This window comes from Manacus vitellinus, unplaced genomic scaffold (assembly GCF_001715985.3).
Source record: "Manacus vitellinus isolate BGI_N305 unplaced genomic scaffold, ASM171598v3 scaffold_10_pilon, whole genome shotgun sequence".
Lineage (NCBI taxonomy): Eukaryota > Metazoa > Chordata > Aves > Passeriformes > Pipridae > Manacus > Manacus vitellinus.
The window spans coordinates 9,644,498-9,662,731 of NW_021938838.1; the positions used below are offsets into that span (position 1 = coordinate 9,644,498).

The 18,234-nt window shown below is 37.7% G+C and overlaps 1 protein-coding gene across 1 annotated transcript; it reads right to left on the reverse strand.

The window, feature by feature from the left end:
- Positions 1-1,612: 1,612 nt before the first annotated feature.
- NETO2 (neuropilin and tolloid like 2) lies at positions 1,613-17,016 on the reverse strand. Its single transcript, XM_025896347.1, has 7 exons — positions 16,964-17,016; positions 13,941-14,189; positions 12,008-12,052; positions 11,791-11,918; positions 7,992-8,220; positions 5,184-5,297; positions 1,613-2,596 (listed from the first exon to the last, which is right to left on the reverse strand). Exons 2-7 carry the CDS (start codon positions 14,011-14,013, stop codon positions 2,016-2,018), a joined length of 1,170 nt encoding a protein of 389 aa, XP_025752132.1. The 5' UTR covers positions 14,014-14,189; positions 16,964-17,016; the 3' UTR covers positions 1,613-2,015.
- Between the last annotated feature and the right edge of the window lie 1,218 nt (positions 17,017-18,234).

The window sequence follows — 18,234 nt, forward strand, 5'->3', positions numbered from 1 at the left end:
AAAAGAAAACTTAATCATGCAAACCTAGCACTTACAGGAGTTATACAGATAAAAATGACCCGTGTAAAATTACATACTTGTAAAAAGATTCTGGAACTAACAGACTGTCAGAAATAACATTCTATGTCTTACAGGTCATGGTGAGGTATTTATTACTGAAAGTGTAGAATTTACCGAAAATATTACTGAAAGTAAATGAAATCTGTCAAATGTTTTAATTTAATATTCAAAAATTTTTCAAGTCAAACTTTACCAGATTTTTTTTTTAACACTTATTTTTGTGTGAAGTGCATCTAAAAATAATACCCATTTTCATACCTTCAAATTGGAATACATTCTGGGACCAGCACAAAAACTGACACCAGGATACAGCCCAATGGGTCTGATATATGAGCTTCTGATGAAGTTCTTTCTGGACATCAGAAAGCAGTAACTTTGCAGTTGGGAAGTGCTGAAGAAAATCAATTCCCCTCTTTTTTTTTTTTTTTTCCTTAAATGTCATACATATTAAGATAATTTTTTTTTGTTTGTACTACAGTCAGCACAACAAACACTGGTTTGACACCTGTAAATAAAGGCTATGCCCAGTGCAAGGTGGCAGGTCAGCTTTAGAGAAAGGTTTCGCATACAAAAAATACCAGCATAAGCTCAAACCAACCAGGAAATAAAATGCAGACTAATGTGTAAGTCATGGTAAGTATTGTTGGCAAATTGTGATGTGTGCAGCAGTGACTGTGTGTTACCCAGAGCTGCTGAGAGGGCCACTGAAACAAGCCCGCTGTACAGGTGCTAGATTGTGATATAATAAATAGTCTGCACAGTATCACACTATATAAAAAGTTTAAAAACCACAATGAGAATATATTTTAAAAAATTTTTTTATATTGTAAAAATTTTAAAATTAGGTCCAAACCACCATTAAAAAAAGGTATGAAATGTGCAATTTTGCAAGTGGAAACAAGGGGCACAAGAAGGGTTCCATAAGGGTTAATAAGAGTTGCTTTGTGAATTCTCTTTGTTCCCAGTATCTTCATAGATCTGGTAATCACACAGACCTCAGAGCAGTTCCCTTCAGGCAAGTAGGACACGAGCTAAAAGTATCACCACTGATTTCAGTAGGGAAGATTGGCTGCAACAAGGAGTAAAAGGCTATTTTAAGAGACAAATGTACAGTACAGTCTATTTATGTAAATACTTGGAAAACGCAGGCACAAAACTGTTTCCCAAGTGCAGAGCTGTGAAATCAATGTGCCATATGGAGCTGTAATATATGGCAGAATATTTTAGAATCCTAAACCTTGAAAGAAAACCGTCGTAAAAGTCTGCATCTAGAATAACACGACTACTCACTTGTGTTTTAACCAAAAGCTGCAAAGATTATGTATTTCCAAATGTGCTAAAATATAACTTAGTATTTTTAAAAGGCAGTAACCCTTTTCACTTATTTCTCACAATGGATAGAGTGAGGAACTGGTAATTAAAGGCAACAGAAACGGTAGGCAAGTGAAACAGATGGCTGTAACATAATTCTTCAGCCTTAACTGGCACTTAACACTAACTCTACTTCCAATTTGACAAATACAATAAGACACCTATGTTGACATACACGGGGTGCACTTAACGACTTTTATTTATGCAAGTGAGGTATTAAAATTGTCTTCAAAAGCAGACGTCTAAAGAAGAGAAAAATGGTAGCCAGAAGAAAATAGTAGCCATTGTTTTCAGTGTTCAGTGATTAGTACTTGTAGGGTTTTTTCTTCCAATATCCTTTCTTATAATTTCCATGCAAAGTCTCTGTCTTACTCTTCCACTAGATAGGTAGCTTGGGAAGATGGGAGGAAACTCCTCATTTTTCAGCAAGAATTAGTTATGAAGACTGGGGGGGGGTTTAAATGAAGTATAATAAGCTAAAAGTGTGTGCATCTCACACGCTGCATATGGTACACTTTTAATATATACACTGTCATTGTACACAAGCATCTTGTATATACACTGATACCACCTTCACCAGGAAGTCAAAAGTCAATAGACAACGAACCTTGTGCCGTATCCTCCCTTCCTCTCACATAAATTTCACATGGAATCTCCTCCATCACCCTGTCTTCTATACCCTGCTCAGGGCACTCATGAGCTTGTTTGAACGTGTAAGTACTTTTCTTGAAGGTGCTGTTAAATGTTTTCATGGGCTGGGGCTGCGCAAAGTCGTTGCGGAAGGGCAGTTCCATGGAGCTCAGGTTGGTCCTGCTCTGTTTGAGGTTGGAGGCCTGGGAGCCACAGTGGTGGTCGTGGATGCATCTGGAAGCTGTTGAAGGGCGGCGCATTTTCTGATAGTTCTCGAGTTCTTCTGATAAATCTGCCAAATCTGCAGAAATTTCTTTGTCCCTTAGTGAAAAGAGTTCATAATGTGGAGGATCAAATACTTCCTGGAAACCGGTTTTATTGAAGGCAGTCTTGCAAGCCATGACCTTTTTGCGAGGTTGCTTTACTTGCACTAGAATTGAAATGATGAGAAGAACTAAAACTATCCCTGATGTGATGCCAATGATTGTCCCATGAGTTTTGGTGATTTGTTCAAACAACCCAGTTCTTTTCTTTTCTGCAAAGAAAAAAACGAGGATCACGATAAGACTTACTATTTTCCACACTTCTGATAATGTATTTCAACAAAGCAAATTATGGTGATTGCCATGCAAGTGCCATATTAATAAAATGATTTAATGGCACTGGAGACTAGACCAGTATGTCAATGAGATTTGTCTAATTCCCTGTCATTAGTGGCTACCATATGATAATTCAGTGGCAGGTGGAACTCTGTGACCAGTGCATGCTGACTCAGCTGGGGGGTGATTTCCCTCCTGAACCTTAGCCCATCAGTTCGTCTTCAAAAATCTGTGAATTAAATAGGCTTAAGTTAACCTTAAATAGGTTAAATCCAGCTACAGATGATGCTTCTCTTGCCATGGTTTGTTCCTGTAGGCAACATTCCCATTGATGTCCGTGGAAGAAAACTTAGATTTAAAATCAGCTAGTTCTTCTTTAAAAGTGAAATATTATCACAGTGATATCAGATATATGAATGACTGTGCTGTTTGCTTTCACATCTCTTGGATATGTAATGGCTGTGTCTATTTGTGTGAGGCTGTTATGCCTAATTCAACACAGGGAGCTTTAGCATAGATATATTCGTTATAGGAGTCCAGTAATCAAGTCAGTTGAGGGAAAAAAAAAAAAAGGAGAGGGGAATCAACCAACCCAAATCATATGGGAATTTTGGCTAGTACTTCATATGAAAACACACAAGATGGCAGCATCAGAACAAGGCAGTTTTCCATATTTAAAATTCTTATTTGAAGACTCAAATTTTCCAGTTGGATTTTTTTTTTTTGTAAATGTTCTTGTCCTAGGGGACTGAAAGATTTCTACGCTGAGGTTCTACAACATCTGCTAGTGGGGGAGAAAAGCACTTAGGAATATGCAGAAGAAAATGCAGTAGCGTAAATATTGCATAATATTTTCAGATATCTGGCTCCTGGCATCTGAAAATGTGTGTACCACACACAGTGCATGGAGAGAGTTTGACACCATCATGTGTTATTTGAAACTATCCATGTACTAAACAGACTCCCAAGGAATTGGAATAGGAAGTTACATTTCTGCTTCAGAGTTTGGACTGTTGGAGGTATGGATTCCTGTACTGTGGAAGTTCTCTTATCTGCATCTAGGTTTCTCAATTCTTGGAAGATATTTTAATCAAAAAGTTGTTACGCAAAAGGTGATGTCTTCTCTGGTCTCTTAAAATAAATTGCACACAACTGACTTTTCTAACAATTTTTGTGTTACAGGGCTTAGGCATAAGTAGGTCACAATATGCTCAGATTTATGTAGCTATTGATATGGATGAAATGAGAACTCTGGGTGCCTGCAGGAACTGAGCACAATTGTGAGCAGCTTTCTTTTTAAGGCTAAATATTGCTTATTTGGTTGCATCAGTCTTCCATAGCTGGCAATATGGATCTAGTCTTCAGCTGCCTCTAAATTATCTGCTGTGCAAGTATTACAGCAGAATTTAGCTTGCATTCAATATAAAACACGATAGGTTGTTCAGCACCAGAAATAGCAATTTACAAATATTGGGAAAGACACTTTCTTCACATTACAATATGTTTTTCATGGAATTAATTTTTTTTAATGCTGCAGTACGTGAGTGAAGTGTGGATTCTAGGTGAGATTCTAGAAAGCATTTGGTAAGGATGGGAAAGAGATCTAGAAATTGCACTTAATATTCAACATTCCCTCTTATCAAAGCTAAGGGTTGTTTAGAGGAAGCTTACTTGTACATTTAGAACTTGGAAGCTATGGATCAGTTTTGTTAGCTGGAAAGCTTCCACAATATACCCAACATTAGAGTATTTATTAGTGGTGTGAATTCTTTTTGTTTACCCAAAAGGCAATTAAAAAGTAGGGGTGCTTTAACAGAATAACAATTTCCTCAAATCATGAGAATTTTTCCTACAAAACCTGATACTGAAGCAAGTCTTTACTGCAGTTGTGATGGTTTCAATAACACTTCTTGCCCCTGTGTTCTAGAGGTAGAGATTTACACATGTCTGTTTTCCATAAGTGATTACTTCATGCTTCCTAACAATTCCTCCTTCCTCCCATCCTTTCTCACACCATATGCAACAGTTGAATTTACTCTGAAATAGCCTGAGATTTATTACTCAAAACAAATGTTTTAAAATTGTATTTGTCTTCCAGGATTGTTGCTTCTATTTCAGCCCTGAGAAAGGCTTCTCATGCTTGAAAGCTTGTTTGTGTTTTTCCAGCTCTCTGTTTTTTTTTTCTCTAAAAGGCACTACCTGTCCCTATAATCCTTTAGATAAAGTTTAAAAATGGACAGGATGCAGCCTGGAAAATACAACATTCTCTTTCTTATCAAGCTGATATCCTTTTAAAATAGAGAGTATATGCTGGAGAGGAAGAAATGTAGTTATGGAGCACTAAGATCAATATTCAGGATGCTTACATGTCTCCTGAGTTTAAATATAAAATTTGGAACACCTCCTTGAGATTAGCAGAACAGTGTCTTCAGCATATTTCCAGGAAAAAGACATTTCATGACTTTCTTGAAAGGCAAACTGACCAGCTTAGCTCATAAAGGCTCTATGTTGCACTATACCCACCTCTGCAGTGATTCTCGTCCCAAGGGTATGCACAGTTCTGGATGCCATTGCAGACTAAAGAATTATTGATGCACATGTTGCTATGGCAGAAGTAAGTGTTGCCTGAGCAGGGAGCTGCAGGAAAGAGGAGAAAGAAAACATTCAGAATTTTCAGTAATTGATGCATAGCAATAAAACTAGTAAGTTTGTGTTTGTTTTTCTAACATGCTAGCACACTCTTTATCTTTGTTTCAAACACAATTGCTTTTCTTACACATCACTAATTGTCAGATGATTTCCTCTCTCTCCATGTGGTTGCTTTCAGGTGTGTTGTCTATGCTACAAAAAAAAAAAATTCTTGTTCCAAGTGGGTAGGTACCAGATAGAGACAGTCACAAAATACAGATAATGGAAGAAGGCTTTGATTCGTGCCTTTAAAAACTTAATACTTAAAAATCTCATGCTTGCCATCAATTATATATTTATTCTTCTGTGCATCTGCTGTGTGGATGTTGTGAGGCAGCCCCTGAACATCTGCATTTTAGAGCCCATTAATATCTTAAGGCAAATCAGATTTCAGCTTGTGGAGGACTGTTTCAGTAATTGCAAGAGATTTCAATAACTGGAGGCATCTAAGTCATTCCTGTTTCTGAATCAAAAGCTCTTGGATCCTCCTATTAGAGCTAATGCAGGGATTGAGAGAGTACAGTTTAGCTTTTTATCTATCTATATATAGTTAGAAATTTGAAGAAAGAAATTAACTAGAAAGCTGCCCTGGAGATTTTATGTTTTTATGAATATTTGTTATAGCTCCTCGACTTTAGGAAAAAAGATATTAAAAAATAGTAATAATTCTTTTCAGGATGCTGTATAATATACATAGAGAATTATTTATGAATTCAGGACACTGGACAAGAAATTGGTTTTCCCTTTCTCTGTTTCAGTAATGTGATATTTTCATCATTTAAATGTTTATTATTAGTGGATTCAGTTATATATTAAACAGTAAATGGGAAGATGCAGTCAACATTTCTAGCCATTATACCTATATCATGGGAGAAAGGCTAATAATTAAAATGGAAGTGTTCATGATGCAGACTATAAAATAAAAGGCTCTTGGCCTTATTACCACATGTGGGGAGAAAAGACTTAGGTATTTTTTCCTTCTGATTTTGGAAAGAAAGATCGTGCAAGCTTTGCTTTATAAAGGATAACCAGGATCAGAATTTAAACACAGTAGTTTAAAATGGGTGTGTATGTAATAGGCTAAAATATTTCTGACTGTGAGATAAAGGAGGATCTATGAAATTCATGTCCAAAGTGGTGGTTGTGTATGTATGTATATATAGGTGGATCTATATGTATCTGCCGGTGTTTCAATATGGACCTGTACAGAGTTGTAGTTCTTTTGGAGGCCCAGAGGAATAAACAGGAATGTAAGACACATTCCCTTTCTTATTTCCCTGAACAGCTGGTTCTGTATTTTCGGCTGATCCTTTCTGCTGCTGCTTCTCCATCCACCAGCACAGTCTCTATTGTACATTTTTGTGTAGTCTCTAACTTTTTGTGGGGATGGGGGGGGATGTCCACAGTTTGTAAAGATGAGACAAATGGACTTAATTTTCCTTTTGTTTGTTATTTGAGGAGTAAGAAGACTAAAAGTCACAATGATTGATCAGTTCCAGTCCAGGACTTCAAGGACATAGCTGGACTCTTCTCATACCAGCTGCCTATGACTGGTGCAGTGTTCGCAGTGTCCTTTGTAACCAGCATTATTCGTGTATTGAATCAAGCCAGAAATCAAATACATTGATTTTTAACATTGCTCTTAGTTGAATTAATTAGTCAAATCTGCAAGTAGCACTAGGTGTGTGTCAGGTGACTGTCATGCACAATTAGTTCATTTATGTAAATCTTTTCAAAAATATTGATCGTTTTCATGGTTGGCTTTATATAATTACAAATCATTAGCAAGGTAGAAGAGAAAGATAGCTTAACAATCTGAAAATGTGTGAATTCACCTTTTTCAGTTTGAACAATTGTTTATGACTAGATTATTTAAAAATACATGGTACATTTTTCAGCCACATACTTTTCAATTACCTGCCAAGAAAGGCAGTGACCAAGTAAAAAAGAATAACCACATACCTTTACAGATTTTCTTCTGCTAAAGACTTTGGGTTGCTTTAAAATTGTAAGTTTGGAAAGTTATCTAGCTTTAGGAGTACTTAGTGTTTCAACCTCTTGCATCAAAAGAAAACAAAAAACCAAACGCCCCCCACCCCCCAAAAAAAAATCCCAAACTCAACAACAAAAAAACCTCTTAGAGCCACATGCAGCTGAGGAAAAGGGAGAGGCTGAGGTGGAGTGGGGTAGTTCCAGATCCGAAACTGAAAGTAGAGCTGCAGATAGGAAGGAGATCAAGCATGTTTTCTAGCCTTCCGACCACCCAGTGTGGGCTTGAGAAGTGCCTGTTGTGGTGTCTGGCAGGGAACTGGAAGGTGGGGGCTAGTGGGAGAGCTCAAGCTCACTCTGGTCCCTGTGTTGTCTTTTTGAAGTAAGTCTGTTTGTGGGAAGGACATAGCCTAGGGCGGTATTATTGCTGAATTCAAATGGAAAATAAGCCTTTTAAGAACGAAGGAAAGCTTTTCTTCAGGAACCACCTTACAGCTGTAATAAAGCAATTATCTAATTTATCAGCTACTATGTGAAAGACACAGAAACAACCTTTTTCATGTATTCCTGCTGAGTAATACACAGCTGATGCTTTCCCTAAATCACTTGAAGTGTCCTGATAGCAGGAGAACAGGCACTTTAAAATCTACTTACGGTCCACAAATGAAGTGAACAGCATCCTGAACCTGCTCAGTCTGCTGCCTTCGTCTGCCCACATCCTCACCACCCCTGTCCCCGTCTGCAGCATCACATCGTTGGCCACGGTGCTGCAGAACTTGGCCTTCAGGTTTTCAATGGAGCTGCTCCCGTCATACACAGCCACAAAGTTTCTCTTGCACTCATTTGAATGCTCCATCTGATAGTCGAGGAACCGCATGTAGATCTGTTAGAGAAGAGAAATTAAAGTCTCCGGGGAAAGAAACACAGAGAAGACAGTTTTCTTTCTTAGCAAATATTGAATAAGATGCATTGTTCCCTTACAAACACGGGTAACTCCCAATTCACAACACTTTTAAACTTACATTTTCTCATTAAATGCCCATGTGGAGTATTACCTGAAATTTTTTCTTGGGTGTCTGTTTCACTTCTTCCCACTCCCCAAAACAGTCCTTATTTAACAATTTACTTTGATATATTTCTGGTCCCTTTGGAAAAAAAAGTACAAAGCAGCACACTTGCTGAAGAAACCCCCAAGCAGCTCTGCTAAATGGGAAGTCTATTACTCTAGAAGAGATACAAGGAATGCATAAATGTGCTGAAATAATTTTAATGGTATTTTGACTGTTCTCATTTTAATTCATAAAAATAATGTTAAAATAGAAGGGAAGGAGTCTAGTCAGAAAAGCTCTGAAGTAAAATAAGGAAATTAAAATTTATTGCTTCAGAATGAAAGCTAATTACTGAACCATAGCAGTGTTATGGAAGACACAAACCATGAAGTCAGGAGTAATTTGAATAAAAATGGAACTGAGAGAGAAAAGTAAGCTGGCTATCTAGGAAGAGGTAATAAATTTAATCTTAATTCTTCAAAAAGCAGAAATCTAATCCAAGAAAAGGCAGCATATGTGTTTGAACATGTGCAGCAAGGAAATTAGAAGATTGAGATGGTACTTAAAGAGTAAGGAAATAATTTATTTTGTTGGAGCAGGAATCTCATGCAAGGCAGTAATTTAGTTAGAATGACATGAACACATCATAAGGGCTTTTTAATCTCTTAAATGGTTGTATTGGAATTCTCAGAATTCCAGTGAAGGTTTATGAGATATGAAACTAGGTCATCTATGCATGCTGCAAAGGCCATTTTCAACTTTAAAAATTTCTCAGATAGCCCTTGTTTCGAGAGAAGAAGTCTGTCCAGGTGGAGGCTGAGGTCTCCTGCTCTGTGAGAGAAGAGCTGCTCCTCCTGTACCACGAGCTCTTCCCTGTGTGCTCAGATCAGCCTGGCTCCAGCCTGTGTGTGTTTTGAGGACTGTCTCTGATCACCTCTCTGGCCTGTGCTATGGATGCTAAAGGAGTTATTTTGCACAGTGTGGATTTTTATGCATCTCTGCCCAATGAAAAGAATCTCCAAGTCCTGTTTAGGTTGTGAATGAGGAAGTCAGAGTGGATGAATCCCACACCTGCACCTGCTCTATTTACTTGGTTTTCTGCCCTTTTGCCATATCTTGCTTTTAACCCTAGCGAGTGCCAAAGCCTTTCAAAACTGAATTATAAAGAATTCACTAAAATAAAATTAACCACCTTAGTGTGTGGGGAAAAAAGACACACACCACATCCCCCCATACACCTAACAGGCTTTCCTGAAAACATGGTAAAAGAGTACAGGGAAAGACAGGTGACATTTGTACCCCCTGGCTTTTCCTTCCCAGTGCTTCCAGAGGCAGGTTGCCAGCACTGCCTTCCCTTGCACCTTCTGTCCAAAGGTGCAGCCTGTGCCATATCATCTCATGCTTCACCTCACTGTTTTGTGATTTTCAGTATACCCTTTTTTTCTTTTCCTCCCCCCCTGCTGTTTCTGTTAGATTTACTGCTGGAAATTCTCAGCTACATTGAGAGCCTGTCTTCCATTGATGTCTTATCTCACAAACGTGGGTGTGAGCTGTAAGTGCTAGTATTTGGACTGAGAGATGGTATTTTCTCTTAATGATTGACTTTATATATCTGCTACAAAATTACAATGAAAACTAAAAATAATTTAGCACATGTGTAGTAGAGCTATTATTTGTATGAAAAAAAGGAATAATTCCATTAAAAGCCCTCACCTCTTCCCAAGATCACTGGGTTAGCATTAGGCAAATATAAAAAGTCCTTACTCTTAGATTATATTGATATTATCCTTGTAATTTTCTGAAATCTAGAGGCAATTTATTACATATATGACAGATGCTTCTCTTATGCAGATTTTAAAGGTACTTTAATTGCTGTAGTTGTGTCAGTTTTAAAAGTTTATTTTTATTACAAAATCAGATTGAAGAAATTAAAAATGTCTATGGTTATTTTTCTCAAGAGAGAACCATATCAGATCTAATGGATTTTATCACCGTAATTCTAACAGAACTGAAGCTTGAGAAACCACTTTCAGAATACTAAGAATTATTTTTCTGTAATGTTTTAAATCAATAATTTAGGATGATGATCTAATCTCAGGACTCACCAAACTATAACTCTGCCTTCTTGCAGCATTCAATAATTTATTAAAATGCTTAAGCATAAGACCTGGTGCACTCAAGTGGCAATGTAGAGAGAAAATGGTTTTATTATTGTTTCTGGTAGAACTGCTATTACTTAGACTAGGATAGGGCTCTTGGGAGTTGAGTCATTTCCTCAAAGGCTCAAATATATTAATGGACTTTTACTTTCTTTCTTGTCTTGTCCTCTTGTTATCATCTTTTAGGTTGCTGTTTTAGAATGCACTTGGAATTTGGTTAATAGGGCTGGTTAGTTAACTATAAGGAGTGTGTAAGAAGGCAGAGAGGTTTGTCATCTTGGTAGCTGCTGCTTAGAAATATTTTTTAACTTTTATGTACATGCAAGCAGAAGCAAAATTAAAGATATATATGCTATAAAAAATAAAAATATGTACTCTTCTGTGCAACTCATAATTAACAAATACATGATTCTGAAACGTGTAGCTGTTGGGTTTTTTTAAACAGGCTGTAGCTATTGTATTTTGGAATTGTGAATAGGATTTTATCCTTCTCTCTGCCTAACAACAAATCTCGAGTTTTTTAATGAGCATAAGACAGTGATGTTTTTGTAAGCAGTCTCTAGTTCTGCAGCACAATCATAAATAGCAGGTACCTGAGTAACTAATGCTGATTTCTGGCTCCAGGAGCTGATAATGCCCCTTTAGGGCTTGGGCAGAAAGGGTCCAGCAAATTTTATTGAGGCACTTTAAGAGACTGTGATCCTCTAGCTAAGTCAGAAGAGCGATAATTTCTCAGCTGTTTCCAGGTGAAAGCTGAGCCTTTCCTTTTAGCTCAGACTGCTGATGAAAGTGGGTTTTAAGGTGCTGGATTGTGAATGAGATGGGAGAAGCAGGCACGTGTTATGTTGACTTTGAACAGAACCAAATTCTCCAACAGAACCACTGGAAGTAAAATGCTAAACCATAGCAGTGAGATTTACTGGAAATTATCAAAGGTGTTAGCCAGCATTTTTGCCTGCAGTCTTCCAATAAAACCAGAGTTCAAGTCAAATGCCCTTGAAAATTGTTGCTTAAACAGTTTTCACAGTTATTTGGTATTTGAAGTTTCAAATAATAGGAAGACAGCTCTGTGGACTTGTGTAAGTTTAATTTCAGAAACAATTATCTATCTGGATTTCCTAAACCACTGATACATAACTCATTTCAGTGAAAGTAAGACATTATGCAAATCACAGCTAGTGACCATTCCCTGTTATGAATGTCATGGAAACACATTATATACTGAATTATGTGAACAAAACCCACCTTAGCATTTGGAGTAGCCTTAATTGTCCATATACAGTCAACTGCTTGTCCTGGCTTTGTTTTTCCTTCTTGTTCTACTTGACTGGAACGTACTATTCCATCAGCTCCTGAGAGCTCAAATTGGCAGTCTAGGGAGAAGATATACCTTGCTGTCAAATGCAGTATGATATTAATTTAAAATTTCATGTATAAAGAAATTGTTACTGTAATACTAGACCTGGAATGGGATTTAAAATGCCTCCTAGGTAAGTGAAGTCAGGATCTGCAATAGAAAGAAGTTATGAATCACAAGGACTATCAGTGCTCGAGAATCACTTCAAGGTTTAGTATTATCTGCAGATTATGTCCATTTTTTAGTATGTCACAATAAAAATTACCAGAAAGTTTACTGAATCAATTGGAGGGGAAAGAGGCAAAGTTTTTTTAGATGAGAACATTATTCCACAACGACTGACCTTATCAGAATAAGGCAATTCTATCCTGGCAGCTCACATTTCTAGCATAACATTAAAAATGACAATTCAGTATTTTGTTCCTACATTATGTTCTGAATTTAACTATTCCAGTTTTCACTGAAATTGCTGGAGCTCCACAAGAGTGTAAGGGATCTTTCTGTGTGCAGAAAGGTTATCTAGATTTATTTTATCAGACTGCTGTCTGTCTAGTTTTGAAAAATTTAAACCGAGTTTAGCAGAATATATCAACACTTTGAAATTGGTAACTGCTGTTAATAAAGAATGTGAAGAAGGACAGTTCAATCCTGAAGATACTTTTTCCCTGGGTACCTTTATCTCTTCTACTAGGCCAGGTAGTGCAGTTCGAGACCTCATTTCTGAAGGCAGAATTTCACCTTGATTCCTCCTCCATCTCCTTTCCCCTCACGTGACGTGTAGGTAGTGTACACATCTGTAGTAAACCTGTAGTAGTACACTGTCTGCACAATACTAGTAAAATAAGAATATACTTTTTCATAATGATTAACTGATGGTACTTGATCCACTGAGACTAGAACTTGCCTAAAAGTGAGTCTGTAATGGGCTGGGATATCCAAGGCTTCCACTTCAGTGATCAGGTTAGTGTTTCCTCACAAATCAGCACAGACACGTTTAAATGTATATTTGAAGTTCCAGCCTGGAACGATGCTAATTTAGTGATGTTTATGAAATGCCTTTGGAAATGGACTTAGCAAAATGCCTAAGTACTGTCCCTATGGAAACATTTATTCCCACTGGACTGGCCACCATGTTTATCTGAAGTTTTCAAGTCTAAATCCCTAAGCAGTAATATATAATCATAGATAGTGTATTCATCTGCTGTAGGGGTAAAGACCAGTTGGGTAAAGGTGACATTAAGTTATGCCTGTGCATACATTTGTAAAAGGAACAGAACTGACACTTTTATATTACCTTTCGTCCCAAAGGATAATAAAATGCTGATAACCACACATGTAGTATCCATGAAGTACAGTAGTCAAGCATTGCACAAGGTCAGATTTTCATGTAAGAATAATGCCCTGCCAGTTTTAAGTGGCCCCACAGAGCAGATGTTCTTTTTGTTTGTCTAAAGGCACTGTCAGCACATTATCCTCTCCTTCATCCCTGTAAACTACACAGTACTGTGACCAAAGAGCAGCTCTGTTGTCTGAGCCTGTGGATTGAGGGCATGTCGTTCTACTGAGAGCTGATGCTTGGACTGTATAGAAACGTCCTCTGGCTTTTCAGAATGGAGATTTAAAATGTTTTGCATCTGGCTGGAGTGCTATTGTAGATTTGCTTTGGGTGTTTTTGTCAGTGTCTCATACTCCTGGAGGACAGGCAGTTGAAAATGCAGCTGTTGGTGTGCAGAGAGGCTCCTTCCATTACTACCACTGGTGAAACTGGTACGAGGCAGAGGAACAAAGAGGGATGCTGCTGAAGACTTCAGCATGAACAAGATAAACTGTCTTCTTCACCAGCAAACTACAGACCTGTAATTTCCTTCAGTCAACTTTCCAAAGTGGTTTTAGTCAAGTATCCCAAGTGGGACTGAGAGTGTGACTGTCACATTGTCACTGTGTGACACCATAAGTATTAATGATGAAATGCAGCTCTAGACTGAGAGCTCAAACACACCCACAGAGTTCCTTAACTCAGGATTTTAGACATCTTTACCTGGTATAAACGAGTACTTTGCTTGAAATCCCTTTCCTTCCAGCTCCTCATCAGATGTAAACTTGATCCACATAAATCTCCCTGTTGATCTAATTAGCGCAGGACTTTTCAAACCACAGTAACGATTGATGAGAGGGGAGAAACCAAAAGGTCCATCTCGAACCTCCAGATGATCAAATCGACATTCAAATGAGGGTTCTATGTAATAAGGTTCATCAAAGGTCAACTCAATTCTTTGTCGTGGAGCAGCTAGACACAAAAAAATCGAGCAAAAGATTAAATGAAGGTCTAGATAAAAAAACATTAAGACGTGAAATAATGAAGAGACAGGCCTCCAAAACAGCAAGATAAAAAAGAGAGTGGAAACTTCTCAAAACATATCTGGCAGTCTGCTACAAAATCTCAGATACACTGTAATAAAAATTTAAAATTATTTTGTAAAAGATACTTTTGCATAGAGTTTTACAGGGTTTTTTTGCTTGCCAATCTTCATTGTTGAAAAATTTAATGCAGCACATGTAACATATTAACATATATGCAGAGGTATTCAAACAAGGTTTAGTGTTAAGATATAAATTAAAACCAGTGTTATGCAAAAGCAAAATACACAATATAGGACAAAACAGTGAAGTATGCAGAAAAAAATGGAAAAGAGGAAGATATGAAGAACTACTCACTGGTATATTTCTTAAAGTCCAAATCTGCAGATCCATTGTCAGAAGACAACTTTTATTAGATTATTCAGAGAAGCGTAAAAGCTTCAAATATGTTATTAATATGCAGGTGGCTAAAGATGTTGGCAAGTTTGAATCAGTGGCAGCCTAATATCAGGATCTGGGTCAGCCCCCTAAATCCTGATGAGATGCAGCTATGACTACTTTGAGACTGGACTTTCACATCCACGGCTTTATACTGTGTGAATAACTTCAGTGTTCCTTGCTCTTGGCATCTCTTGAGCTATGTGAACTTCCAGATACTCCCTGGTATCTGGAGTGCCAGCACCAAGGAATCCCACGCTGGCTGCTTTCTCTGAATGCAAAAAGGATTTACTCAGGTGCCTCTAACGCTCCGTTCAGACCTTACGCCTTCTTTATACGTGACTTACACACAGTTGTAGCTGCTTGTGCACACTGGCAGGGGGCTGCAGGAAGCAACAGATCTTGGCTAGAAATTCTAGAGGGCCTTGGCCTCACTCAGGTACCCACAATGTTTCTGTGTTGGGACTGTGAGGAGAGGCTTGGGAGCTGATTCTGTGCCCATGTCAGCTGCCTTGTTTGGGCCCTGAAGCTGGACAGGCTGTGTGTGTTCTCTGGTGCCCTCACGGTCAGGCAAGACTCAACACTTAAACTGTGCATGTGTACATGCAAAAAGGAGAGTGTCTGTCAACCACCACTATACTGTACAAATAAAAACTCACTGAAACCTATTACTTGAAATATTTCAATTAATTGATATGAATCAGATGATTAAGCTGACTAACATTTTTAGCTGACTTCAGTGGGTTTTGTGGGTGTATTCTAATAAGAGGAAAAATAATTAGAGTGTCTCAAGTTTTGCAGCCTTTATCCAAGATATTCTCATTGGAATGTGGCTTTATTCAAGTTAATGACATTTTTTTGTCCTCATCACATTATTTTAATAGTGCCTTCGGCAGTGCTAACAAATCTCTGTATTTTTAGTACAGTGCTATGGCAGTCAGATGTATCTTTTTTATTAATGAAGGACAGCATAACGATTTTCTAACAGAGTATGGTCTGAAAATAGTCTTCCTCTTTTGCTGTTTATTATCAGTGATATTAAGATAACAAGCTACAATTTTTTTCTTAATAGTTTTGTGTCTTCATAGATTACAGTAGATCTGATGCTGCTTTTTCTGGCTGTGAGGGTATGTCTTATTCCCTACAGCTAATTTTTTAATGTTTGCATTTCTTATTAATTTGTTATTATTACTTCAGAGAGCAAATTTAGGTTCTTGTTCAAGTAAATCTATGCAGAATTTATTATATTACCAGTATGGCTACGCAATACTTCACAGCATTGTAAAATGACACAGTCCTATCAGTTCAAGATTATCCATTTAACAGTAAGATTACAGCATAACAAAACAGAAATACAGCATGTACCTTCTAAGATATAGATGCACTCCTGATTTGGGGGGTACATGTTTGGGTAGTTTGGTGAAGCAAAATGTCCTCCATTACTTGTCCTTACCCAGTTGTCACACTGGGTGGGGGGAATGCGATTCACTCCAATATTTTGCCCACCTTAAGCGGAAAAAAAAGTGATAAAACAAATTTCTTCTGCAAGCATGCAGGTTTGATATTGCAAAAGTAAAACACTGGCATGGCACCCAGCCTATAAAAGAGGACAGTAATTTATTTTGGTTGAAAACCCTCTTCTAAGGTGCCTGTTAATATCTAACTATATCTGGGCAGTTTTAATTTGCAGACCTTTGAGAGGACACCCAATGCTGATACAGGTCTTAGCAGCCTCCAGTAAATTACATCACCTTCCACTGGTATCTTGGCAGCTTCTTGATTTATGGGGGTGAAAACTCTCTCTCCTGCAGAAATTTTCCAAGGAAATTCTGTAGGTGTCAGTTCAAGGAATTCTTCTCCTCTTTTAAGTGTGGGTTAATCTCACATACGAGAAAATAAGGCTTGTGAAATCAATGCCTTCCCCACTCAGCAGTCTTCAAAAATGTTTGGGGGTGGACTATTTGAAAAGCTTGTTGTCAGATACAGAAAACATGAATTCCCATGGTGGTTTCTTTCCCACCTCTATCATCTAAAATCATAGAACTTTAACTAGGTAAGTGAACTTTCAAGTTCTTGGTGACTGGATTGCTTTGTTCATTCAGAAGAAAATGCAGCAAATGGGGGAAAATGGAAAATACTAGAATTCATATTGGTAATCCAAGAGCTATTAATACCTGAACACAAGTACTTTCATTTATATTGCTCAATTAAAAATTACAATACTGTTACATTTTTTGACAGAAGATCATCAAACTAAAATTGTACCTTGTGTCTTCTGTGCAACGGCAATCCCTTCCACTACAAGGATTGTTACCAGCAACACTGACGAGAGAAATTGGACAGGAAAAACATCAGTAATTCATCAGAATTATAGACCATTCTCTGCAGCCCTGATTCATGCAAATCCAAGCATTACTGACCAAAACAACTGAGAACACACAAAAATATGTAATTTCAATTTTAGGAAACCAATGCAGTCTACAGGCACTGTTGGTTCTTCTTCCAGGTTCCTTGTGAAAGTATATATTAGAATAGCAGTTAATTGTCTGGGGGGACTTTAAGAGTATTTTCTAGAGTATCTACTAATTTACAAGCATTTTCTAAAATTACATGGTATCTATTTTCTATAAAACTTTTATATCCTGAAACAAGATGTTTCACTGCTATAATGCATCATATTTATCCTAAAACTCTATTTGCCTAATGTGTGCAAAAAGACTTCTCCAGCTTCCAAGAAATTAATATGGACCACAGGATTCCCTGCATGGTCTTATCCCTACATGGATTTCAGGAGCACTATTGAATTGTGCTTGCAGGACTGGCTGTTGTGATGCTGCCACAACACCAGGGATTTCTGCAGATGATGTGGTACTCAAAAATGGGCAGATACAAGTTATAGTGATCTCCTTCCTTCCTTCCTTCCCCTCTCTCTCTCCTTTCCTTCCCTCCCTCCCTTCCTCTCCCTCCTTCCCTCTGGGTTTTTCCTTACATTTACATTTTCCCTGCACCCAAGAAGCATCACTATGAACAGCACATATTAAAGATCCCAGATTCCACTATCCATCAGCAATTTTAAAGCAGGCTTAATGTCCAGATTTTCCTAAAATGCTTTGCCATATCAAATTGTTAGGGATTACCACGAGGGGAAAGGGGAATGAAATGGAGTATATTAATATGCCACTCTTCAAATCTTTCATTTGCTTCCATCTTGAGTATCTCTGCAATTCTGACACATCTCTTACAGAACTAGTTAAGCAGGCCTGGACTCTGCCCTGGACAGAAGCTGGCTGAGGGGAGATAGGATCCAAGTAATAAAATCACAAGTATCATTTAAATTCTGAACAGAGAGCAACTTTTCTCTTCCAGTACAGCAACCTGAAGCTATCAGACAAAGTTAGCAGTGGCATGTTCAAATTAAACAAAGTTTTCTTTTTTCTTTCTTTTTCTTTTCCTTTTTTAATGCACACACTTTGTAACTCATCCCTGAAATAAATTTTATTTCAGAAACCCCTTAAGCCATAAGTTGTTGGAAGACT

Excerpts from the sequence above, each read along its gene's own strand:
- NETO2 (XM_025896347.1), bottom strand. The coding sequence starts at position 14,013 with ATGTGGATCAAGTTTACATCTGATGAGGAGCTGGAAGGAAAGGGATTT. Across the intron at positions 11,919-12,007 it reads CATTTTAAATCCCATTCCAG|ACTGCCAATTTGAGCTCTCA; the intron begins GTCTAGTATTAC and ends TCTTCTCCCTAG. Across the intron at positions 2,597-5,183 it reads GGACGAGAATCACTGCAGAG|AAAAGAAAAGAACTGGGTTG; the intron begins GTGGGTATAGTG and ends TTTTCTTTGCAG.